At 40.0% G+C, this 26497-nt stretch overlaps 1 protein-coding gene across 7 annotated transcripts in view; it reads right to left on the bottom strand.

Moving 5' to 3' along the window:
• The window catches only part of POSTN (periostin), a 63095-nt gene extending 36830 nt beyond the window's left edge, over positions 1–26265 (bottom strand). For all 7 annotated transcript variants that reach the window (XM_088460194.1, XM_088460196.1, XM_088460197.1 and 4 more), the window contains exons 1-8: positions 26111–26265; positions 24917–25015; positions 5538–5602; positions 4599–4756; positions 4280–4444; positions 3499–3645; positions 1647–1788; positions 579–791 (exon numbers count right to left, since the gene is read on the bottom strand). In XM_088460194.1, the coding sequence (XP_088316320.1) occupies positions 579–791; positions 1647–1788; positions 3499–3645; positions 4280–4444; positions 4599–4756; positions 5538–5602; positions 24917–25015; positions 26111–26232 (1111 nt within the window). In that variant the 5' untranslated portion in view covers positions 26233–26265. The remainder of the gene's footprint in view (positions 1–578; positions 792–1646; positions 1789–3498; positions 3646–4279; positions 4445–4598; positions 4757–5537; positions 5603–24916; positions 25016–26110) is intronic.
• Positions 26266–26497: the final 232 nt, after the last annotated feature.

Below are 26497 nucleotides of genomic sequence, written 5' to 3'. Positions count from 1 at the left end.
TATTTTCTACTGACCTGAGAAAGTATAACTGTGTTGTATGCAGTAGATGCACCACGAGTACGTTTTGCAGATGATGTTTTCACACTGCGCATGCTTTGAAGATGCGCATTTGCAAGTACGCACTATGCTGAGCCATATATAACTCACTCACATCTCCACTGGCTGAAGAGGGCTATCAAAGCAATTTCATGTTTATGTTATATGTGCAGGTAAATTAACCTTTTGACAGATGGATCTCTTGCACCAAGGATAGGGCTGGTAACAGTGTGCACTGATAATGATGATGGCTATGATATGAAAACGTACGGCCGCAGAGATTTGTACAACTCTGTAAGTGGATATCTGCATTTAGTTCCATAGACGCAATGCAGATGCAATTACAGTCATCTTGTGTTCAACTATGCCTCGTCCCCAATATGCAGAGAACGTTCTTTGTATGTACAGAACTATAAGTGACCTGTGTGAATCTGCAGAAGACAATTATTGCATACAGAGAGTTTTGTAAACGATTTAAATGAAGCTGTAATATCCATTCATGTGGTTATCTCAATATCTTTCAATACACATTTGTTCCTCACCGGAATCGGGGATAAGAACCTCATCAATCAAGTGAATAACTCCATTGCTGGTGACAATATCTTTCCTGTTCACCAGCTTCTTGCCATTTACTGTCAGGCTGTCGCCATCACACCCAATCTGTAGTGGGCTTCCTTCCAGGGTATCAAAGATTGCTCCACCCAATATAGCTTCAGAACACTGGACGCTGTCCAGGACGTGGAAGTTAACAAGAGCTAAAGAAACAGAGAAAACTTTTATTAGAATATCAGGTAATATTATATTATTATAATTATAATGTCCATCGCTAGTAGCCATCCAGCTCAATCCATAGCTTTTAAAATATATTTGTAGAGTTTCAATTAACCACCAAGTTCTTTTCGGTACTTCTCAAGCTAATACTTTGTGAGTTATCCATTGTGTATTTAATGTTACAGCTTTAAATATGGTAAAAAAAACAAAACAATTGGAGTAATAATTTATCAAATGTAGGGGCCTATGTACTAAGCCTTAGCGAGAGAAAGTGACGAGTGATAAAGTACCAACCAAGCATCTCCTAATCATTTTTCAAACACAGGCTTTAAAATGTCAGTTAGGAGCTGATTGGTTGGTACTTTTTCTCTCTTCACTTTATCCAAGGATTAATACATTACAATCATAGTCACTATTACATTGGCTGACATATACAGTATCATTAGTTTGGGTTGAGCTTTCCAAATAACTTGTTCCTCATGTTAAGATCTTACAGCAGCATTTTTCAACCACTGTGCCGTGGCGCACTAGTGTGCCGCGAGCAATTGTCAAGTGTGCCGCGGCGGTCAGCTCAGCGCACTCATACTGTAGTGCGTTTTATCCCTAAGGAGGCCAATGTAGTGTGTTTTATTCCTGTGGAGGCCAATGTGTGTATATTTTTATGTGGGAGCCAATGTTTGTGTTTTTTCATTGGTCATGCACACCGCACAGTGGGATGGCGTGCTTGGTAATTTTAAAATCTTGTGCACTGTGCCTCGAGGTAAAAAGGTTGAAAATCACTGTCTCGCAGTATCTTCTATATTAGTGACATTTCATCACAGCTATAGTACTTAGCATACCCTCAGCAGCCTTCTTGTCGGACATGATCCTCTCAAGGACCCCACGTGGAAGTTTCTCAAACGCATCATCAGTTGGAGCAAACAGAGTATAATGTCCTGGCTTTCCAAGTTTTTCCATCACATTTGAAGCAATGGCAGCTGCCTGGAAAGCACATTAAATGGCTCATGTTATGTAGGTTTCCTGTGCTTCCGTAGTTTGCAATACTATTTTTTTTGCACAATATTTATCTATAACAACTTAAAATGATACTAGTGCAATTGTGTCATGTCTGTATGTAATAGGGACCCCCAGAATTCCAGTGGAAGGGATATATACAGTATCATCAAAAATGGGCATCATTTAGCATTAGTAGTAAATCCAGGCAGCAGGCGCAATTTTAAATTCTGACAAAACCATGTTGCAATGTGGTCACAGCTAGATTAGAATCCCACGGGGGTCCTGGGAAATAAACTGTTTTTCCTCCCCCTGTTCATGAAAAAAAAACTATAGAAATAAGTTAGGGTAATTTTGGCTCATCAGTGTCCACTGGGCGCTAGGGGTTAGGATAAATAATCTACGTATAGAAAGATGTTCTGACTGGCATCACCCAAGTTATACCAAATACAATAAAACAATAAATAAATTGTCATTAGCTGAGAAATGCTGTCAGTTGTTGGAGAAACGCGTTGCAGAGACACAAGCGCTTTCATGTGTGAAGTCATTTTTATTTTTTTATTTTATGATTTATCATCAACGTTTTCATTGCCTATGTTGTTTTAAAATACAAATTTTTATGCTGTCATATATATATATATATATATATATTATTGGTTCAGAAGCGGCATTTTAAAACACTTGGTTTTTAATATGCTTGCTTTGTATTATCCATTATTTATTCATTTATACACTGCGAGTGAGACTAATGTCCTAAATATAACTTGCTATATATCTTTGTACACCATTGGATCCTATCCTGGGATTTACTGGCCACGGCAGCGGAGATATGGTGACCATTCTGAGTAAACCTTAGGCTCACTCAGATGGCCAATGCTGCGACCAGGGGCACCGAGAAGGGGGCTGGGTATTAATCACCCGGGCCCGGTCTTGCTGGAGGGGCCCGGGCCCGGCACCACCTCCCTCCCTCTTACGTCACAGCAGCCCAGCACACTCTGCTGTGTGCTGGGCTGCACAACAGTCTCCTATGCATGTGGGGGGAGCGATCACACTGATCGTGCCCGCTTCCACACCACAAAATATTTTTTTGCCCTCTAAGGGGATGTGACCACACCTCCAGCGATTAGGCCACGCCCCCATTCATCTGGGCCCACGATGTTGATCCGATGCTGTATCTTTCGATGCAGCCTTCGGATCTGAGATGCCAGCAGTAGGCAGCTCTTTACAAGAGACGTCACCTGCGGCATCAGCATCATTTTGCACAGCCGCTGCATACAAAGCTGCTGATGCTAAAACATTTTTCCCTTAATCAGGACCTTAGTAGCCTAGTAAATTTGCACTAAACGCTATATTTCTCTGCATGCGAAAATAATAATAATAATAATAATAATTATAATAATTTGCAACCCAAATCCAAAATTTTCTCCATCCTGATAGAGCCATTGCAACTTAAAACCCAAAGCCCGACAATATAATTGTCAGCAATACTAGCTGCGGTGCCACCATACCACTCATGATTTCTCATTAAATCCTATAATACAGTATGTTGTTTTTTGTGCCAATTAGTAAATGATCAGCTATAAAATGAGTAAAAGCATGATCTGTAATTAAAAGTTATCTTGTGTTGTTGTTGCACACTGGGAAGTCTTGCGTGGGACACTTATCCAAAATATTTCTCATTTGCATTTGGAAACTTACTCGAAAAGATGACAGCTCATCTTCAGACTCAACAAAGTCCTCAATAGTGTTTCCAGCAGCTGTCACAACACGATCGATCACATGAACAACTCCATTGGTGGCGATCTGGTTACCATGGATAACTCTTGCACAGTTAACTGTGACAATCTACAATAAATCAGAGACAAACATGATGTTTTTAAACTGAGAATGGACGACAACTCTTGTAAGTATTGGGCAGCCAATTAACTATAAATAAAAGCACAATCACCCTAATAAGATTAAATAGATAAGTCCCAGTGAATCAGTCACATGATGCGACAGAAGTAGCTAGTTCATGCAGAGGCTTCAATTCGGGGAACTCTACCCAGTCTTGGCACCCTCTTATTCACTGACTTTCTTAAAGTAGTCTGTTAAAATCTATTGATGTCTATAGTGCAGTGTCATCTCTCACCTGCTGTAACAGTATATCTCAGTCTTCCCTTCTTTATAGCAGTCTGCACAAATCCTACCTGTCTCAGACTAGTAAACTGTTATATGGGAAGCCAGTCCTACCCAACTCAAGCCATCATTCATTTGGAAAGGTCAGATGTGACTTGTGATGTCTTTTGATGTCTGCTCCCTTTCTCTCCTTATTGCTCTGTAAACTGATCACACTTTTAATCAATGAATTACTTTGAAATGAGTTACAGGTGTTAAGGTGGGATAGATGGCAGCGAGATTGTGTCTAACTTGCAAGAGCTGCCAACCTGCCTCATAGCTGAATCGCAGACAGTACCACTGAATAAGATAAAACACTTACCCCATTTGTATAGTGGTTAATCAGGAGAGGTTGGTCATTGAACATAGATGTTAGGGTCAGTCCATTTTTAAGATCCTTGGTCAGCATTCTCTTATTCAGCATGTGGTAATGCAGAGCATTCAGCAACTCAATGTTCACATTGCTTAGCAGTGATGCCCGGACCTCCTGAAAACCAACGAGCAAAAATATTTGTAATATCATAATATATTATTATGTAATTATACATAATATGTAATTATACATATTATGGATTTAAACTTTAAATATATCTTATAATATATGAGTGAAAATATAATTAGAATTAAATGAATGTTCTTACAGGGTCCAGTAAGTCCCATGCATCATTACTGGGCGCAAAGAAGGTAAAGGACCCAACTCCTTCTATTTCCTTCCTCAGTTCTGACCTATCAGAGTAATCTTGTGTTGAGGTGGCCCCCACAATTCCAAGAGTTCCGTAAACATTGTCAATAGGAGCAACTGGTGATGCAAGAGAGAGAATTATAAAAGCATATTAGAGATTTACTTTATCTAATAAAGTATGGGTGAGCATTTTGCATTACATCTAGCCTTTATAAAATTAACAAATAGCATAAACAGCCGTAGTACCATTCCACTCCCAAAAGCCAATCGATCTCATTGTTAAGTCACACTACATCCACCATTACATGTCTTAATTGAACAGTCACTAACATTGCTTTTAATTTAGTATAATGAGTAACATAATAAAAGTGCTTACATTTTATAAAAATCCTATGGATTCTCATTAGCTGCAAAACCCATGCATGCCAAATTTAGTTACAGTAAATATGTTTCGGGACACTGTTGACGGTAAGGCGAATTTGTGCTCATTTGGTGACCTCTACAAAAACTGGTCCACAAGAAATATGTACAGTAGTTATCTATCCATAACAGAAAAGCATACAGCAACTTTTCCATTTTTAAACTGCATAAGAAGAATGGGAGAATCTGATTGATTGTTATGGAGATCATATCATGTGCATCAGTTATCAGAAATGTCTCCCACTGTGCCAAAATCTCCCATTTAAATAATAAAATGTAAATGATTGCAGTGATTAACACCACTCTCCCAAGATACAGAACCATGTGGGGCCAGATTCTGAACCCACGACTTTCCAGAGGAACTCACTAATACAGTACAGTTAATTACGAAGGAGATATATATATATATATATATATATATATATATGTATATATATATATATATATATTACTTCCATCCTACAAATAGTTTTCATACCTGCAGGACATCCCTGTTGACCATTCAATTTCATGTAACCAGGGCAGCATTCATAAAGAACAGTCCTGTTTAGACAAAAACACATTTTAAATAAGTATACCAAAGTAAAATTAGTATTAGTATAAGCTCCTCTTCTGACACTTTTTTTACTATCACTTTTTCGCTTTAGTTGTCAAAATGATGCATACAGTGCTTATCATCTGGGCTGCCAAGACATAGTGCAGGATCGGCTGTTAGACGGGGGTCACGGCCATTGGTCAAATATGGAGTGCAGCCACACTCACTGATTAAAACACGTAAGCAAAAATATTACTGCACCGTGGCTGACAAGGCCACGGCAAGACCCCCGGACAAGTCCGGGTCTGGGTAGTTAGTACCCACCCAACCCCCCTTGGTGCCCCTGCTTATCATGCTCTGACAGCTGAAGTGCACTGAATATTTTTGTATCATTGGGAAAATGCAATCTATCACTTTGAGGGTATTCTTTCATTTAATACATGATGTTTAAAAACTATGAAACAAACCTTACTCAGGAAAAAAAAAAACAAGATTAAAGAGACCATTATCTTGGAGACAGCTCGTGTTTTTAGATCTGCCTGAAGTATATTAATCCAATCTACCTTGCACTGTGAAATTGTGCATGGCAGCAGATCTGTTTTCCCTGTAGGTGACCTCGTGTCCCTCCATTTTCATCTGTGCAATGGACTTTGTGAGCCAGGTTTTTAGAGGCTCATTGCACAATGGGCAGAACAGGACATTAAAGAGATTCCAGGCACAGTGAAAATGTTCTACAGAATGAACTCAAGACCTTGATATTTAAAACGATATAAATGGTAGAGATTGGGAAACTCTAAGGTGTTTCTTTTGTGCAGAGAGAAAAAAAATAGAAGAAATGAGTTGTACTTATAGGAATGCATTAAATGAAATACTATACACTGCTAGTGTGCGCTACAATCCTAGATGCACCAGTTTCCTGTTTAAGAAAGACCTTATATGAACTTCTGCACCAGCAGTCATTTATTTAGCCAACTTGTTACATTTACAATACAACAATGAGTCGAGTCTGTATGGCAGATGACCAACAAAATTAAACTTTCCTGTAGCTAAACTTTACTGTAGGAACATGTTCATATATATGCTACAGAACACCATTTATAAACTTGTCTGCAGAGCTGAAGTGACAGATTCTAAAGGCATTATATGATACAATGGAACAAACTGAGGATAAGTAGGAAATGATTGCACAGCTAAATGGTCTCCAATCTGGAATGAGCTTAATACAATCTTTCTAAAACCTGACTATGACGAATAGTTATTAACCAGCCCAGCGAGCTACAAAAAAAAATTAAATTCCCCAAATCCCATTCAATCTGAATAAGTTTGAAAATATAATAATAATTTTAATCATCTGCGTTTATCAGTACAGTAGTTCACAGAGCAACATAGAGCGCCGGCTTAGTCCATAGACATCAATAATCTCACTGCGAGATTCCGCCTCTCCTCCACTTGCATTACCCAGAAGGGAAAATCCTTCATCCTAACTGCTTCAGAGGACAGGGGCTACATGGAGTTAGAGGGTATGTCACCTCTCCCATTACATGACCAGACCAGGGGTGTTTCTGGAGAGGACGGGGCCCGTGTGCAGTCTCCGAAATGGGCCCCCTCCTCTCTGGCCAGCGGCCGGCAGCCCACTGAGCTGTGCCCGTCAAGTGCCGGAGTTATAGACTCTGGGCACTAGAGTGCACCCAGAGTCTATACAGTATGTACAGGTCACCGGGAAAATGGCCACAGCGGCCATTTTCCCTGTGCTGCCATTTTCCAGTCGTTTTTACAGCACCTCACCCCTGCGCCAATGTGGGTCTCCGACAAGGTAAGTAATACTATGGGTGCAGGGTGTGCGGTGCGGGGCCCCCCTGGACCCAGGGGCCCGTGTGCCCCGCACACCCTGCACCCATTATAGATGCGCCCCTGGACCAGACTGATGTCAGAGTTTAGTTGGACATTATCAATGCTCACCAATAGCCATAACGAAAACATATTTCTGCAATGGTGGACTCATCCATTAATGCCTATGTGCTCACAGCCCTTAGAGTGGATTGTGTGATGCAGGACGGTGAGGCTGCCCTTGGGATCAATGACAGCAACAATTTTTCCATTTAATAAGCTGTGTGATGAAGGTGTACATGCCTGAGACAAGTGCTTACACGCCAAAAAGATTTGTAGCGATTGTACCGCCTATGGGTAAATCAGCAACATTCTTATTACTAGATCAGAACAGTTGGGAATAGAGTTTAGCAATGTGGTTATAGAGTGGAGTATATTAATACACATTGTCCTTAGGCAGAGCTTTTTCAGTCTGTTTAACAAGTCTTGAAAACAACTATTTTACATGGCAGGCCTCAAAAACAACCCTGTGCCACTGTACAACTACAGCCAACGCAATGTATTTGAACTTTTTGATGGAAAGTAATAAATGTCAGCCTCCTTATATACAAAAGTCACAAATGCAAACGTTTTTACAAATGTTGAAAGTTGCAATAAATTGCACAATACTGAAATAAATATTACGGTAAGTTTGGTTTGAATAATAATAATATATTAACTGCTCTCAAAATGGGTTGGACTTATAAATGCCTAATTTTTGCTGAAATAAATGCAGAAGTAGATGTGGATCATATCATTCTGTGCTTTATTTTATTTGTCTGTCTTTGTAAGGTGCTAACCAGTCATGGTAGTGCCTATTCTACCATTATTTATGGGTCTCATTGGGAACTTTTCTTAAATGACTGCTCACAAGTTGTTTGGGGCATTTTTCTATCATGAATCCGAGTGACCTAACATGTTATGTGCACCCTAGGCTGCGTTCGCACGTACGTGAACTAGTCCATGCGACTGGGAAGCGTTCACCTGCTGCGCATAGACAGCTCGCTAGCTAGAGTGACAGGACAAGCCATTTGTGGGTGGTGACAGTGGATGGTCCATGAAAACGGGGGAGTGGTGGTGCGAACCCCGGTGTCCCTGAGCCTCTCAACGCAGTTTCAGAGGTGTGCATAATTAAAACGCAGCGTCATAGTACACGTCACTTGGTTGCTTTACATACTAAAGCACTCGCAAGTGCTTGTGGCAGGGTATGGTCAACCACAAGTGCTGCGATCGCATCCGATGGCACTCGATGTTACCGATGGTTGCATACACACTTCCTGGACATGACGTGGGAAAGTAGGCATCTTAAGACAGGCTGGTGGGCATCTGCTTACAGAGAGTGATCACCCGCTAAGACATAGTGGGCGTGCTATTGCCTTGCTGTGCGATCGCGGATCTGCATACTTTCGCTGCGTGCGAACGCATCTAGCGAGTGGGTCTGAATCGAGCCCATAGACTACATAAGACCAAGCCTAGCATTTGTACTTCACCCATGATAGGTTTGATTTGCTCCTGGGTGTGTTTGTTATGATCTTTACCATACTGACTACACTTGGGTCTTAACTCCAACTGCCCTTGACCTCTGCTTTTGTGTTTATTGCATATTGTCTGTTCATTTTGTACCTCTATAGCATTCTCTTGTACTTTACCCTGGCTTGCCTGGCTGTTTTTGCTTTATTTCCTATTGTATGACCATTTAGCTTACCCCAGTAATAAGTGCCAAAAGGGCGTACAGATATGCCCAGCTGCATCCTTGCCTGCAGCGCAGCATCTCCCGCGATCGGAGACGCACATTTGCATCTCCATAGGACTGAATGGAGACACACTCCCACGATTTGGGACACGCATTTGCGTCTCAATAGGACTAAATGAAGATGCACTCCTGCGATCGGGAATGCGCCACTGCATACTGTGGTGCGTAGCGCGATGCGTACGCACGTTTGTGGTTTACATGGTATACTTTAAATATATTTCATTCAAATGGAGAAACTAAATTGTCATCTAAACACACACTTTTCTTTTAAAAAAAATTCATTTAAAGTCCTCTCATATACATTACAGAATATTATCTGAATGACACCCCCCTTGAGAAATGTATTTAGCCATGAATCCACTTTACCAATCTTATGATATTATACTGTACATTATCAGCGCTTTTTCTGATGGTACTCAACCGTGTACATTACCGGCAACTTTCTTTTTCGTATAATTTATCATTCTTATAACTAGTTCTGGCAAGAGGAGGAAATCAGTGGTAACATTATAGAAATGACTAAAATAAGCATCTGCAGACTTATCCCGAGTAAAGAAACTGATGTAAGTCTGGTATCCACTTGTAACCTAGTACCGACACCTTTCTCTGAGTATTGGTAACTATTATCATGGGAAACAAGCACTGTATGTCAGTAATATACAGTAATAGAATTGGGGAACTGGATTCACTCATCTCTATCACTATTTGAAAGCTCAACTTTCTTTCCCTATTTCTATATTACCATTTTTTTCTGTTCTCTTTGTTTCAGATCAGTTGTAGTTCCTTGATACAAATTCTATCACTTCCATCTCGCTGTCATTTTACAAATGACTAGTCCCTTTTAAGGATAATACATCTAAAACTGATGTCAGAAAACATTTCCATTCTCAATATGCATCTCAATGACTCATTATTGTACCTAAAGGACAGCACAGGTTGCTCTCTTTGACATTTGATACTGTGTATACAGATGCGCCCTGTTACATCGTTGCTGATCACTCTACAAATGTGCGCACGCATCGCGCCATGCGATTACCTGCAGCAGCATACGGTACACTATGGCGTGCACTGCGATCACACCTTACAATCCTAGGGGGCTGCAGGTGCGAATGCGGCGTGTGTGACCATTCGTGGGTGCGAGACTTGCGCCATGCATGGCGCAATTTGCCGCACAAGCGTCAAAGACGTAACTGTGCACATCTGTATTACCATTCTCCTGTATGGCAAAGCAAAAGCAAATCTGAAAGAATTTATTGTCAGAACGTTACATACTTAGAATCTCCTCAGCTGCGCTGCCACTTACTCAATGCATTTTACTATCTCCACACCGTAACCAGAGCTCCGAGGACTGCTCCTTGCAATGTTATCCAAACAAATAATTTTATCTTGGCTTAATGTAATCCACTGTTGGAAGCCATTAAATAAACTGAAGCTTGGTTAACGAAAAAATGTGGTGCAGACACTAAGCAGATAGGTTTTAAAATAATATAAAGACAGAAAAGACACATACTGCCCAGAGACATACATTTTATCTGAATAGATACAAGAAAACTCCAGTTCACATGCACAGTACTTGCCAACTCTCCCAGAACGTCTGATGGACTGACAACATTTTGGGGAGACACAGACTTCCAGGAGAATAGTTCATCCTCTTGCCTCCTGCCAACTTCCCAGTGACCTGGGCATAACAGGATCTGCTCATGTGTGACCCAGCTCACTGGTTCATACATATGCCGAGTACGGAATCGGTATGAATTACCACTGGACCCCTGGCCGGCGGTTGAAATCCCGACAGCGCCTGGCCAACAGATGAAGAAATCCTGATCGTCCCTAGATAAGTATTCACTAACCGAATCTACCCACTAACCCTCCTTTAGGGTGCCTAACCTTCCCCCCCTGTGCCTAACCCTAATCCCCCCTCTAAGTGCCTAAACCTATGTCCCCTGGGGGGGTGCCTAACCCTAACCTTGCCCCGGGGGTGCCTAACCCTAACCCTCCCTCCCCCTAGCCTAACCCTAACCTCCCGGGGGTACCTAACCCTAAGTCCCCCCCCCGGAGCCCTAAACCTAACCCTCCCCCCCAGCTGTCCTGAACGTATACCCCGTGTACTGTAGCTGGAACCTATGAAAAAAAAGTTACAAAATATATTAAAAAATATATATATATTTTGGTAATATTCCTATAAAAATACTTTATTTAAATAAATAAAGAAGTTTTCCTTGTATATACCCAGCAATCACCATGGTGGTAGCAGAAGATGGATTGAATTATTAAGGGACATATTTATCACAACTGGATTTTATTGCAGTAGTGATGTTATACTGTAAGTATGCCTCAACTTACTATGCGATAATGAAAATTACCACTTGCATGTATTATTGTTGGGGATCCAGAGGATACTTCTCCAAAAACAATTGCGGTAGAGTAGTCCGTAGCCTACTATGGTTTAATGCTTTGTATTCTGGAGTTTGGCAATTCTGACTGTTTAGCAGCCCCCATATGGTTGCTACTTTCGTGGTCAGAAATTGAGATATTGGAGATATCTGCTACAGCCCCTCCTTGTTACATGTAGGGGATACTTACATTTCCCTCCAAATTAGCTATGGTAAATATGCCCCTTAATAAGCTTATCCATGCTTTGCATTGGGAAGCTTGCGCCGGAGGGAAACCTGTAAATTTCTTTGCTAGCATGGCAAAAGCATGGGGGCAGTCTTTCATATATAGGAATCAGTGTTATCTTTAGAAAAAATACCCCACATTTGCTAATTACAAATACCATTAAAGTGTGATCAGGGCCGTTGCAAGGGTGGTGCAGTTGGTGCCATCACCTGAGTGCAGTGCTGTGGAGGCGGCTCCACCACTACCCTGGACGACAGCCAGAGGAATGAATGAAGCCACGGCCTGTCGTAATGTCATAATGTCTCCCCCAACAGTGAGTGAAGAGGAGGTGGAACCGCGGAGAGGAGCTGCCCGGGGGAATTGGTAGTGAAGATAAAAAAACAAGACAAATTGAAAGAAAACAGGAAGTAAGAAAGTTTTATGGAGTGATGTTCTACTACTAGATGGCAACAAATGTAGTTTATCAGATCACAACATAATGCTGATACTTGCAAGTCGTCTTCACTATATATGTATTTGTAAGATATTTGGGTATTTTACCATTTTTTTCCCCAATGTTTAGAAGGCCCCTAAAACACTGAACAAATTACTTTCTGTCATTGTTTCGCAGAGGATGTGACACACTCCCAGCCTGAGAGGCTGAAGATCCTGACAAAGGAGTTTACAGCACTGACATGAGACTGTTCACATGGTCATAATGTTGACATTCATGTCAACACTGATGAAATGTTAGAATGTCAACATACTGGTGGGCCGACGGTTCCTTCTCCACTACCGATGGCAGCAGTGGCTCTAGCATGGCTTCTGGGTCCCGGCAGTCATGTGACCGTCACGTCCAGCTGACTTATCTGATGTTCCAGAGTTCCCATAAGTATTCTCAATTTATCCCAATCCCTAACTCTCCCTCTAGTGCCTAACCTTAACCTCCCCTAACCTGCAGATTAACCCTAAACTGTCCATACCGCAGTCTAACCCTAATGTTGACATTCTGACAATGTTGACATGTTACCTCTAGACAGTTTTACAATGTCGACACCATAACTGTTGATATTATGAATGTTGACATTGTCCATGTCGATCTAATGACTACATCTCCTTGTGATGGCCCTGACTATGAGGATAGTTAGTGTTGGTAGGAACCATAAAACATCAACTAAGGTAAATTATGTAGACTAAAATAAAGCATACATTTTTCTCCTCTGTCACATAATGAAATGTAGGCTACATTGTGCTTTGTGAGGAGAGCTGCTCCTGCACCTGTACTGGAATCACCATGGGCCCCGATTCTGAGTCAGATACATTGCCGATATCGGACAGAGTTGCAGGTGCAATTGAGACACACTGTCTCAAATAGTTCTTAAAAATGTATTGTGTGTTCCTATGCGGCCACTGGGAGGGGGCTATATGGATGTACATGGGAGTACATCCATATATGACAGGGTTGCCGATATTCTGGCTGCCCCTTCCGGGAGGGAGTAGCCAAATCGGCATAGCAGGGGGCATGGCCAGACATCTTACTATGCATTTGTGGACGGAGCAGGGGCATGGACACGCAAACACGTAATTTTGGCCCCACCCTGCTACACAATGCTGAGATTACCGGCATTGTGAAGCAGGGGGTGGGGCCAAAATGATGTGATTCAGCATGAATCGTGTAATCTGCCTCCCCCACTGTGGGGGTTTCTCTTATAACCGCCGGGGGGAGGAGAGGGGCAGGGGCGGAGTGGTTGGCAGGCGCCGGGAGGCTTGCCTACCTTTCCGGGGGCCGGGAGCGACACCCGATTTCCGGGAGGCACGGCCGAATCGGGAGGGTAGGCAAGTATGATATATGGCCTGCTATGGGAGTGTCACAGATGTGTCACTGAAGTGGTTGAGGATTCAGATACATAATCACATTTTCATCTAGCATGGGGCTGGTGCAACCAATGCACCAACCATGACTTTACACCTAGAGAAAGGCTTTGTGGTGGCATATGCATAATGTCACAGTTGTAGACAAGGACCCATCTGCGTGTGACTCAGATTCAGGCCCCATGTGCTTATATGTCTGTAAAGTCTCTTAGTTAAATAAAGACAAATCTGCTCTATTATGCTTAAAATATTTCAATCAATAAATTTATAGATGACCACATGTTAAAAGTTGACATTATATTTTACATTATCCTTTGGTAGATTCTATTATTTTCCAAAGATTAATTCCCTGGTAGTAAGGTTGAGCCATACAGTACGCTTTCACTCTCTCATCAGACTCCCGGAAATAGTAGTGATCTCCAAGACATCCTAGAGTTTAACAATATCTCTGAGGCTGGGCTGGGTGTGTGCAATAAAGTAATGATATCATCACTCTCCACCCACCATTTAGGAAACACTGGAGAGAAGACTAATATGTGCTACAAGAAAATGGCTACTGCTCTCCAGCACATTGAGGGCTACCTGAGTGGCTGTGTGCCCAAGTACATACCTCTCAACATGACCCTCTCCAGGAGGGACTCAATGCTCTGGTCCTGGACTTCCCTGTTGGCTCCAGAGGTGGGGCTACAGCACAGTCCAAAATTAAAATAGGGGAGTCACACCAACTGCCAGTGAGTCCCAGCCAGTGATGTTTGGCAGCGTGTGAAATGACAGTTGGTGTGGCTCCCCTATTTGAATTTTGAACAGCACTGCAGCCCAACCTCTTACCAGGGACGTCCGGGACCAGAGCATTGTGTCCCTCCTGGAGAGGGTCATGTTGGGAGGTATGCAAGTATGTTTGATGAATTGCATGAACCTAAGGGAGAAAGAGAGTTAGAGGGGGATCATGCTAGAACATAATATTTTTAATGCACTGTCATGCCTGTGATAAAACATCTTGCATTATTACACACACACACGAGAAAGGAAGGTTTTGAAAACCATGACTCGTGTATACCTCCCAACAGTCTTGCTTTGACAGTTGAGAGCAGCATGTGAATAGATGCTGTGCGCATATACATGGCATCTACACAGTGAGGGAAGAACCTGGAGGCAGCCCAGCATCTCTAGGAGTGCTGAGCATGCCACCAGAGTGATGAAAACGGGGGGGTGCCATGAGGCCATGCCTCTATCCCACCAGGCCACGTCCCTCTTTGGTAGGAGTCTCTTTTTTATAGTCCCAGATGTTGGGAGGTATGAATAATGTAAATAAACCTATAAATTATACTTCTACAAGTTTTAGTGGTTGAACATGCTGTGCTACCTATGCTCAAACCTCAAAAGCACTCTGCTTGGAAAAGCAATTACAAGTTGATCTTAGCACATTACCATATTTTCTATGGAAGTGCATCCCTCATAAATCACTGACTGTTTAAAGAAGGTAATGCCGCAGCAGAATTTCATTACCTCCTTTGCTATATTTTTGTGTATAATTGATTTATAAAATGTTCATAGTGAAATGTCGGCTCTCAATACAAGACAAAAGGACATATTCAATTAGCCGTGCTAACCCATTTTGCAAGTTAACGCAGGCAGGTGTGAATTATTTGCTATCCAATTAACTACACAAGTTAACTTTTAAGGTGAATATGTCGGGAATTGCCTCAGAACCCCTCGGACACTCCCCCCCCTAATGATTAATTAGGCACTTGTTAGATTTTAGTAGCTGAATTTGGCCAATAATGATATGGCATTAATGGGATGATGTTCTGCAAAGTGCAGAATAATGGGTTAAAAGATGAGGGGCATGTATATGGGGGTGTTGTATGGATGAGACAGTTGATTTTAAGATTGCAGGTGGGAGTTTCAGGTGTTTAACTAATTTTTAAAAGTGACTTAAAAAGAAAACAAAAAAAAATGTATACTGCTTTCACACCAAACTTGTAACCCGTGTTATTGCTCGGACAACCCAGGTCCTGGCTTGTGTGAAACGGTCAACCCGGGTTGTGTGTCCCGGGAATCTGACCCTGGTCGAACCCGGCACTGATCCGTGTAATGGTGCGATGTGAAAAGCGCGAGCCGGGTCATTTGACCAGGGTCTTGCCTAAAATTAGCTGATTGGTGGCTGTGGAGCAGTCACCACGCACTTTTTATGACATCATCTTCATGAGCCTTAAAAACTTCTGTTGTAATGACAAGTTTAGCAGGGCAGACATGGGTTCAGTGTGAATGGGGTCTACTAGGGTCCAGGGTGCAGTGTAAAAGGGGTCTGACCCACTTGTGACACGGGTTGGAACCGTGTTCAGAAACCCAAGTCAGAACCGTGTTCAGAAACCCAAGGAGTATAACAGACCTTTTATGCACCCCAAATTAATCGACAGCATTTATTTTCAGAAAAACACTCGCTTTATATCATATTTATCATTATTTAACATGCTAAAATATGATACTAATATGATAATGTTAAACATCCCAAAAGGCTGATTTCTATATTGTTGCCAGATAAATTTTGTTTTAATTTGATTTGATTTGGCTTAGCTAGCATAGAAAATGTGTCGCCAAAACAAACAGATAAACAATAGAAAAGAGAGGTCTAACGTTTGGAACAAACTTGTAATGATGTAAGAAATATTTCTAAGCCCAGAGAAGGATGCTTGTAATTTAAAATCCTACCCATGCAGTTCATCATGCTGCAATATAATCTCACTTACCTGATGAGATACACTATTCATTTGCCAATACTGACAAAATACTGATAATGTTTTTTTTTCAGAATTATAATCCAGAGCAATGGTCATTTGACAATGCTTACAAAAGCTAAATTACTGAATACAGCTATGCCAGGAAATCAAGTACTTAAGAGATTTTTTATATATATTGTTATTATACACTATATCCCAATACAGCCTATGTGACCCCTGGAAAAATTTAGTTTAATCTTGAGTCAGTGGTTTAAGTGGTATAGGGGCTCCTATATAGTTGGACACAATTTACGTCAATAACACAGGTGTAAATTGTCAATAAAAAATACACAATTTACATAATATCTAGAGCAACAGGCATTGTGGTTCAATCTGCATAATAAGGAAATTACTTGTTTTCTGTAGTTTATGGACCATGCATCGGTCATAGGCAGCCACATACCTAAGAGGCGTATAGGCTACTACTTCCCCTCCACATAGGATGTAAGCAGCGTTACTTACTGTACTTCCGCTATGTCAGCCAGCCCATTCCCTTCCCCGTTCTGAGAGGCACAACTGGGAGATAAATCTCAGTCTGCATAATGACTGATTCTTTTTATCTCTGCATGCATGGCCCCCAGACTGTACACCTGTATATTTTATTTCCTAAAAATTCAGAAACTGAGTTGTAGGGGTTTTTTTTAGATTAAAAGAAATGCTATAGGTGGAGGGCATGCTAGGTATATTATTCTTTGTCAATTTAAGCATAAACCCTAATATGCAGATTAACACTAAAAATGTTAATGAATGTGGGATCCAACATACATTATGAACATATTTGCCATTTATACTTCTAAACATTCTCTCTACATTTGGAAATGACTTCCCTTCCTTTTGTTCAACCTAAATATTACAATTATATCTGTAATATCCTGTGCAAGAAAATGAGAGGAAGTCGTGGTTTGGATTAAGTTGGCTTTATCGAGTTAGGCTGATCCAAATCATAGTAAAGGAACTGTAACTTAAAACTATGTACAGTACATAGACATAGCAATCTCACTCCCCCCAGAAAATGAACATAGACATTTGAGATAAGCAGCAACAAGCACAGATATAGCTTTGTTTAAGCATGCCTTTCTTATTTCCCCAGGGAACGCAGCGGTACATGTATCTCCATCCAAACATTTATACGAAACCAGCAACATGCCTTAAATGTCTGTGCATGCATGTGTGTCATATAGAGCCAAAGGTCAATGCTCACTAATGCAGTGGGTTAATAAGAGTTTACGGATCCAAGGCTTCATGCTACGTACAGTAGGTACATCCTGCTGAGGGTACTAATGAGTAAACATTGAAGAAAAGAGAGAAAAGCCTCTGCCCAGTAGGTTAAAGTAGTCCTGTCACATATGCAGCTATCTAATGGTGCATACACACGGTGTGATCGGTACCACCAACTACTTGAAAGATATCTTTGAGTGAAGTCATCCTGCCACATCTCTGAACAGGCAAAGTTGACGAAATCGTCCAAGTTGGCCTGTATGTACGGACGATCATAGATATTGTTTTCGTCCATGCGGGAACGCACATCGTTGGTCGTTGTCAGGTTGGTGACTGCAAAAAAAGTGAACGATATGAACGATAATGATATGAACGATATCGTTCATGAAAGTCGTACCGTGTGTACGCAACATAACACTTACACCATCTATAGATGATGTGAGCGATATGGTCACCATTGCTGACAATGGATACCCAGCAACAGACATTCCGGCTTCAGCGAACCCTCCCAGGCACTGCCGGTTCCCCGCTAGGTGAAAGTGTCATGCGCATGTGCAGACTGGCTGTCACGTATGCACATGGCACAGAAGCCCGTTGCTGGCAGCAATAGGCTACCAGCAGCAGACCGGCAAATGATGCAGAGGAGAGGTACAACGCCAGAGGGGGTAAGTAATGTTAGATACCAACAGCATATTCATTAGTATCACTGCGATACTAAATATGAATCCCAAAATAAAATATGTCAGTTTCACTCATTTCCATTTAGATTGATGGCAGATTAGTCTACTACAACTCCACAGGTCCAGAGACTTGCTCTGATCTTGAGGCTGATGGCAATCTCTTAGGCTAAACTCAAGTTAGGTGAACAGATTTGAATATGGTCGAGTTGAAAACATTTGAACTGGCGGCTAGGACTTCACCAAGGTTAGAGGCCCTATTTCACGGAAAGAAAGATCCGGCCAGGTTCCGTCCTTCTCAGAATAGAACGGACAAACGCAAGAAAATTGTCAATTCGCTTTGTATGCTCTGTATGCAAAAACTGCCCATTTGCATCCGTGCATAAATGATCCTCCGCCTCAGAATCAGGTCCTATATTGTGTAGTATAATTATCAGAGTAAACTTTGAACCTCGAACATTAATGGCGAGCTTTAAACTGAAACACAGTAACATGTGCTGTTGAACAAGTTTTTAAAGTGCTATTAAATGTGGCCATTTAAACTTGAACTAATAAAATGTAATAGTTTTTTATAAAAATCTGTAAGATCCTTGAATGTGAACTACAAACGGTGGGCTCCATTCAGAGATGGACTCAGTAGCTGCAGGCACTGTGCTAAAATATGCTAATGCCGGAGGAGGCGTCTTTTATAAATATACACCTCCTGCCGGCTTCTGTGATCCGACGCACCATCGGATCACTCTGCGTGAACATTGCCCACTCCACGCCCCCAATCAGCCACAGCATGTCTATAATGCTGTAGCTTAGGGGGCACTGCGAGCGATCTCGCAGAACAAAATCTGTACATGGGCAGTGCAGCATTTGTGCATGCACAGATCTCACACCATCGGAGATTTACGTAAACCGTAGGGTTTGCGTGCATCTCTGAGTTATGCCCTGTGTAAACAAGCTGCAAACTCATTTTTAAGTTTAGGTTCATACCATAAACAAACTTGAGGCCCTCAACCACCAAGTTTAATTCGTTATTTACGTTCCTCTGACGTAACAAGTTAGGGATAATATTACGTTACATCTCAGGACAACATGCAATATACTTATTATGAGTCACTATTAACATATGCTTTCTATTTCAAAATCTGAGACTAAATACTGTACAGTACCCTTTTTACTAACTTTTACCTTACAAATCCATTACACATGTTCTATATGTTGACATTACTTGTGACACACAAGTTATTTCATTAATAAAATGGTATATAATGAATACATATTAAAAATAGTGTGAAGCTAAGCCAGTCCCTTTCATACATATTACTTTTTTGGTGTTGTTCTAGCTTGAAATTAATGCTCAATTCTCCCATGAATATATTTTTTTTCCAGAAAGGTAAATGTGCTAACAGTATCTGGATTTGGAAGTAGGATTTGTTGGCGTATGTGATTTTAATGGCAAACAGATGGCAGGTTTTTTTTCCAGAAACAGTTTGCATCTTGATTTCATGGTAAGGATTTTCCTTTCCTCTGGGATATTTTACAACAGAAACTCAAGTAGATTTGCAGTCCCAGATATTTTCCCAGCAGGGTTCAAGTTTCAATACCCAAGGTAGTTTAAGATTTATTAAGCAAAACTAAAGGTACGTTTAGCCATATTTTAATTACATCTCCCCAACATGATCATCTAATAAAACCATAAAAATAACTATATATTTAGATGGGCAGACATATTTCTGAAAGCAGATTCTCCTCATTTTAATGCAAAGTGCAGAAAAAGAATGAGGTAGTGTAGGTAATGTTTCTTGCAAAAGCTGTAATAACAGGAAAGGCCGTTATGCTCATGTCTGTTCCTCATTCACATGACCACAGAGGTCAAAGCAAATGACCCTAGAGGTCAGAATAGTCAAACAACTGATGAATTCCCGTAGCTAAGACCATGTGTTATGACACATGAATACACTGGTAATTGCCCACATCGTCTCTATCAGGCAGTTTGATTTCTGAGAATGAATTTCCGAAACATGTTGTAAACACTTTGCTGAAATATCTGAGCCATGGTTGGGAAACACTGCTCTAAATTGTTTATACTAGCAGGGGCATTGCTATCATGGGTTATGCGTGTGTGGTGCACACTGCCATATGGGTTTAGAGTGGGTTATGTTGTACACCCTGCACCCCAAAACAGTGGTGTGGGCCACATCGGGTGACACCATCTAAGGGGGTGACACCAAAATAGCAGAGCAGCTATGCTATCTTGGTGTCACCCCCTCAGATGATGTCACCAGTGGTGAAGCAGCGATAATGGATCCACACCCACTATGTCCGGAGAGACTGGGGTCTGCCCAGCATCTCCCGGAGAGCTGGGCAAGACCCCAGCATGACAAGAATGGGGGCATGACATACGGTCATGCCCCTAAAATGGCACATATCAGGGGGCATGGCCTCTTGGGTATGCCCCCTTTGGCACACGTGAGGATTAACTGGGTGCTGCACCAGGTGTCACCACCTGTAGTAACATCACTGCTTCAAAACAAGGTCTAATCGGGCTGCGACCGGTGCCATTTTTTACAGGGGTTTCTTCAAAAATATGGCAAACTAGTCATTTGGCAGATGTGCAGAAAATAGCAAGAACTCTGGCACTGTAAAAATCATGCACATTGGTCTCATTTATTAAAACGGTCACATTGGTAATTGTAAGTGTATCCTTTATCATGAGAAAAGGTAAAAGCCTATACAATTTGCTGTTAGGTCAGGGAAATAATCACAACAGGTTCAAGTAAGGAGCAACATTAACTGTTATCCATCTTCTTTTTCTCCATACAGGCTACAATAGCATGGCAGCAAAGCTTAAATGAAGACCCCATGAGACCTTAGGAATTATACTGGTTTGGGCCCATTCCCTCCCTGATTGTCACAAATCCTATGAGCCCACTGGCTCCTAAGCCTAATGGGTGATCTGGTTATATCTACTAAAATGTCTGTGTCTATGATCAGAGCAGAAGTTGCCCTTTGAGCCTATATACCAGAATCTACAAAATATTATACAATTCTATTAAACGGATTCCTGGACACATTCATCTTCAGACTATGGATAGTTTACCAGCAGTGAAATTGATTCTTTGCAGTTAAGGCATTATGAGATAATATCTAAAATTGGAGTTTACAGTGTTCAAATGCTTAAAAAAAACAGTACGTAGTTTAAATATTACATGGTTTTATATATCTTGAAAACATATAGCAACCATTCTTTTAGGTAATTACTTATGATGTAAACCACGGGATTAAGTTGCAATGTAAATCTGTATGTGTTAAATGTGCTAATTCCCAAGCACTCTGGTCATGGTCACAGTTATATATACAATTTAGGACATAGTAAACTCTGTACATTTTATAGTGATAAACAATACATTGTGAGAAAGGGATGCAACTGCTTATGACTTAAGCTTCCCTCTGTGGTATGGGACCAATGAGGTAATGGAACAAAGTTGCAATTTAAAAAGGATTCTTTCTGACTACCTGTCAACCTGCGAAAGTTGTCTGAGAAATATAAATGCAGTTTGCTCAAATAAATTCTCTGGAGCAGATTGTAGCTTTGTGCTTTAGTTAGCAGGTGTAAATATGGATTGCAAGGGGAGTTGGGTTTGAATTGCCCAAATGTATCATGCACATACTAAGAATTATTATTGTGTTGCTTTGTAAGATTCCACAGTGCTCCGCAGAATCACCATGGTGGAGTACGAAGAGAATATTTGCAACAGGTACATACAAGGTAAATAAAATAATTGCAGATATGGGAGAGATGTAATAAGGGGGGGGGATTAATGGATTTTGGAGGTACTGTAAGGATGAATCATTTGATGTGGATTCTGGAGTATATGAGGCGCAAGAGCAGGGATTTGCTGGATGGTATGGCAAATGTGAATTGGCGACTAGGGAACATAAGACTTGCCATGACATTTAGGGTACAATATCCTTCATACTGTTATTCCATAAACCATATCATAACGCTGGTAAGTACTGAACAGGCTGCTTTCCCTGGGCTTCGGTAATAGCCATAGCCGATCAGGATCACAGCCTACCTGAAGACACAATAATGCAACATACAGCTTTTAATAGATCAGTGGCTTGCGCACCATTTGTGTGCTTTGTATATTTCCTAGTAGTCAGCAGCAAAAGGACTCGGTCTTACACTAAGGATGTATAGAGAGGAACTTTCGGACTAGCTGTAAATCACTGCCTGATGCAGCTATATAAGTCACAGAAGAGTCAATGTAAAGTGCTGTAACTGGTACATATAAAATATAGTAACATGGACATTATCACATGCACAGCATGCTTATTAGTACATGTATGATGGGAAAATAGGTTTAGTTATTAATAGCATTGATTATTTACAATTAACATTGATGTTAACAAAAATCTGAAATTTAAATGGTGATTATAATATTCTGTACATTTTTTTTCTCTCTTTTTTTTCTTTTCTTTTTATGGCTGCCAAAATACTGTAAACCATCTTCCTATTTTACAGATTGTATTTTTTTTATATTATCAAAGAAAAAATGCTGCCAACCAAAAGATACCATCCAAAAATGACCGCTCTGTAAAACAAAAACATCACGTTGGGCCACACATGTTACAAGGTCACACAATATTTCATTGAACACATTTAATGGAAGTCATATGAATTATTTAGTAACCAATTCCAGTAGAATTATTAGAAAGCATGATTATGACTAAGGTATAAGAACTCCCCCTAGTGGCTTTGAATAGGAAAACACATTTACAGATAAAAAAAAGTTGCTCACAATATGACATTCATCACATATCACAGATAAAAAGAAAAACAATTTGTAATGTTAGCTGGTTACAAGAGAATGATGGCTAAACCAAAATACAAACAGATACTTTAATTAAACAAGCTATTTAAAAAAAAATTCAAAAACAGTCAAAAAGGCTCTTTTTGTCTATTTTTTTTATCATTTTAACTTTTGCTACTGATTTATTTTTTTCTATTTATGATGGGGGATTTTCACCACTAGGTAAATTAACATTCTGATTTATGTATTATTAATGAGTCACAAATACTATATTTATGGTAAGTTGGCAAAAATTATTTTTTCCTCAAAATGAAAATACATATATACATGTTCAATAACTATATATACATATACACAGCAGATGCCAAACACAACACTAATAGTTATTACCACAAATATTAGACACAAGCACTGTGTTTAAGTACCATGGAAACATTTCTATCGCAGGAATTAAAATTAAAATTCTTTGGCTTACAGTACACCTTGTTTGGCAACATCTCCCAAATTGTCTATTGAATATAATACTTAGGTGATTAGATCCTTTTATGTCTGTGGCTCATGACCACTAAGATTCTAATAAAGTTCTGTCTACAGAGTGACTCGGTTTACACAAATATAAATTACTGCTTATATCTATTGTTTCTTGTGATGTGATGTACTGTACATACAGTAAGTATGGGGAGTTAGTGGGGACCAGAGTTTCCATAAAATATTGAGACACCTTTTCCTAAGCAGATCTTTACAAAAGAGTAAAAGTAAATATGTTTTGAGGGTGTCCTAAAGTTCTAAGGGGTCTATTTACTAAGCCTTGGATGAAGATAAAGTGAACAGAGATAAAGTACCAGCCAATCAGCTCCTAACTGCCATGTCACAGGCTGGGTTTGAAAAATGGCAGTTAGGACTTGATTGGCTGGCACCAAGGCTTAGTACATAGACCCCTAAGTTTTAATTGTGAAATATGGTCGGTATATACTTCAAGTTCTTTGAGAAATGTATTGAATTGAAGTTTACCAGTTAGTTTATGTTGGAACAGCTGAGCAAGCCCAGAATATGCATTTTGCTTGCTCCATATTTTTCATACTGCCTATACAATACATGCATACACTAGTAATCCTAACGATTGTATAAGTGTCATGTCCTAGAAAAGTCTACAGACCACACAATCCTAAAAAGAGGAGCTGTGAAAAGGGCTCTGCAGTGCCAAAAATGGTAAAACACAGAAGATTGATTGTTAGTCTTGGGTTTACTAAAAGCAGTGTCAGCAAAAAGCTGATTCCAGCAATGTAGCCTGCTTTGGTGCACCAGTAGTAGAGTCATCATTCCAAACAGACACATGTTTTACACAATTATACTGTATAACACTTTTTCAGTGCAGTCTGCATGTCTGTTAATAGTTTAAAGAATAATGTAAAGTACAAGACAAACATAAATCATGTAAAAAAAAATGTTGTTCAATGCATCTAATTTTCCACAGGAAGCTATTATTCAGCATTTAATCTCTGCAAGACAGCTCTGAAGGGACTTGTCTGGCCTCACTCTCTTTGTCTCATTGCCTTTGTCTTTTTTTGTTGCATAAACTACATTTAATGTTAAACATCTTACTGACTTATTGTTCTTTATTGTATGATCACTGGCTGTTGCACAAGAATAGATGCACTCACTTATCAGCAATAAAATAATAATATTAAAACAACAGGCCAATAAAAAAATAGCTAAACTATTAATAAATAATATTATAACTCAAACTTACGCTTTCTTTCCACAGATTGCACCTTGGTACCAGTTTTTGCAAGTGCTGAAATACTTCTTTTTGGTCCCCATAACTTGCTGCAGAGCACAGACATTTGGACTAAAAGGAAAAATAAAGTTTTACATTTGTGGGGAGAAGGTTGGGGGTTAATAGTTGATTGTAGTTGTTATTATACAATAAAGCACAAAACTCCTATAAAATCGTCATTTACAATGCCCCTTCCTGGTACATTAAGGGGAAACAAAGGAAGCTTTATGTAAGCTAAACTTTCCACCAGGTTCCCTGGAACATGGGTCATAGTTTTTTTTTTTTTTTTTTACAGGGGTCTCCCATCCATGAGCACTGAGGCAGTAATCCACACCAAACTAATTTTCCTTCTAAAATTCCATGTACTCTAGAAGGTAAAATCCTGAAACTTTAGGAGGTTCCAATACACTGGAAAGCAGTCAGTGTTAACAATGCACATCATTGGTGTTTACGATACCAAACACAGCTAAGCAAACAATACATTAAGCATCCTAAATACTCCCAAACTGTTATTGCACAGTTTATAGCACATTTACTCTTTATCTTGTTGTACGCTTGCCAAAATAACAGTCCTCTTATATTTTAAAGTTATAGTGTTCACTTTTTTTTACTGTAAATAAAACTGTCAACGAACAATCTCTAAACAAATCGTGTATAATTTAAAAAAGTAAAAGGAACAATTTAATGTTCAGTGTCTACAGGGAACTTTACAGGGACAATCAAATCCTAAGATATCACAAAATATGTTTGATTTTAATGCTACATTATATTAAAAATACAAGCCAAAGCTTAAATAGCGAAAAAAAAAAAATCCATTATATTGCTTAATAGCAAAACATGATAAGAAAAACTAAAGCAAACAAAGGAAGTTGCTACTAAAACAAAATATTTTTCATTCAGTGCTTTGTATATACTGTATAATTGGTTGTTCTTTGTTTGGGAGCTTATGCTTGTTTGAAATCCGCGAAAGGATGCAATACATCAAAAAACAAATATTAAAATAAAAATTAAATAAAAATAAAAAAATCAAATTAAAATGTATATCTGAAAAGCAGCTTAGGTTTTGCAGAACTAGGTCTTCTTAATATTATGATCAGCATCCCAAGAAAATAGTAATTCCATTTTTTTAGTTACTGCTAATATGCAAGGGTGAAGTAATTTACTTACCCCTCTTTTTTGGCCCGTATGCGACTGTGTGACAGGATCTTGTCATAATAAGCATTACTGTCTGCATGGTCAAATGCAGACAGTACAAAAATGGTAAAGATGGACAAAAATATAGCCTTCATTGTTTAGTCCCCCAAATGCTCCCTGTAAATGAAAAAGGGAGAACTGCCAAATGATATAGAGCTGAACACAGTTTATATACAGCCTGGAATTTTGTGGGAGGGGAACACTGTGTCAACCTGAGACTAATGCACCACCCTCTACAAAGATCAGCATCTGTTGAAATCAGTTAAGAAGTTAAAGTTCTTTAAGCCAAATGCAACTTTTTCTTCCTTTCCAGGAAAATAAATATTACACTGCTCAAAATGTGAGTAATAGAAAAGTGAA

This window comes from Taudactylus pleione, unplaced genomic scaffold, assembly GCF_031769625.1.
Source record: "Taudactylus pleione unplaced genomic scaffold, aTauple2 ptg000043l, whole genome shotgun sequence".
In the NCBI taxonomy this organism is placed as follows: domain Eukaryota; kingdom Metazoa; phylum Chordata; class Amphibia; order Anura; family Myobatrachidae; genus Taudactylus; species Taudactylus pleione.
The sequence above is the reverse complement of the archived record's forward strand: the minus strand, read 5'-3'. Positions and strand labels throughout refer to the sequence as shown.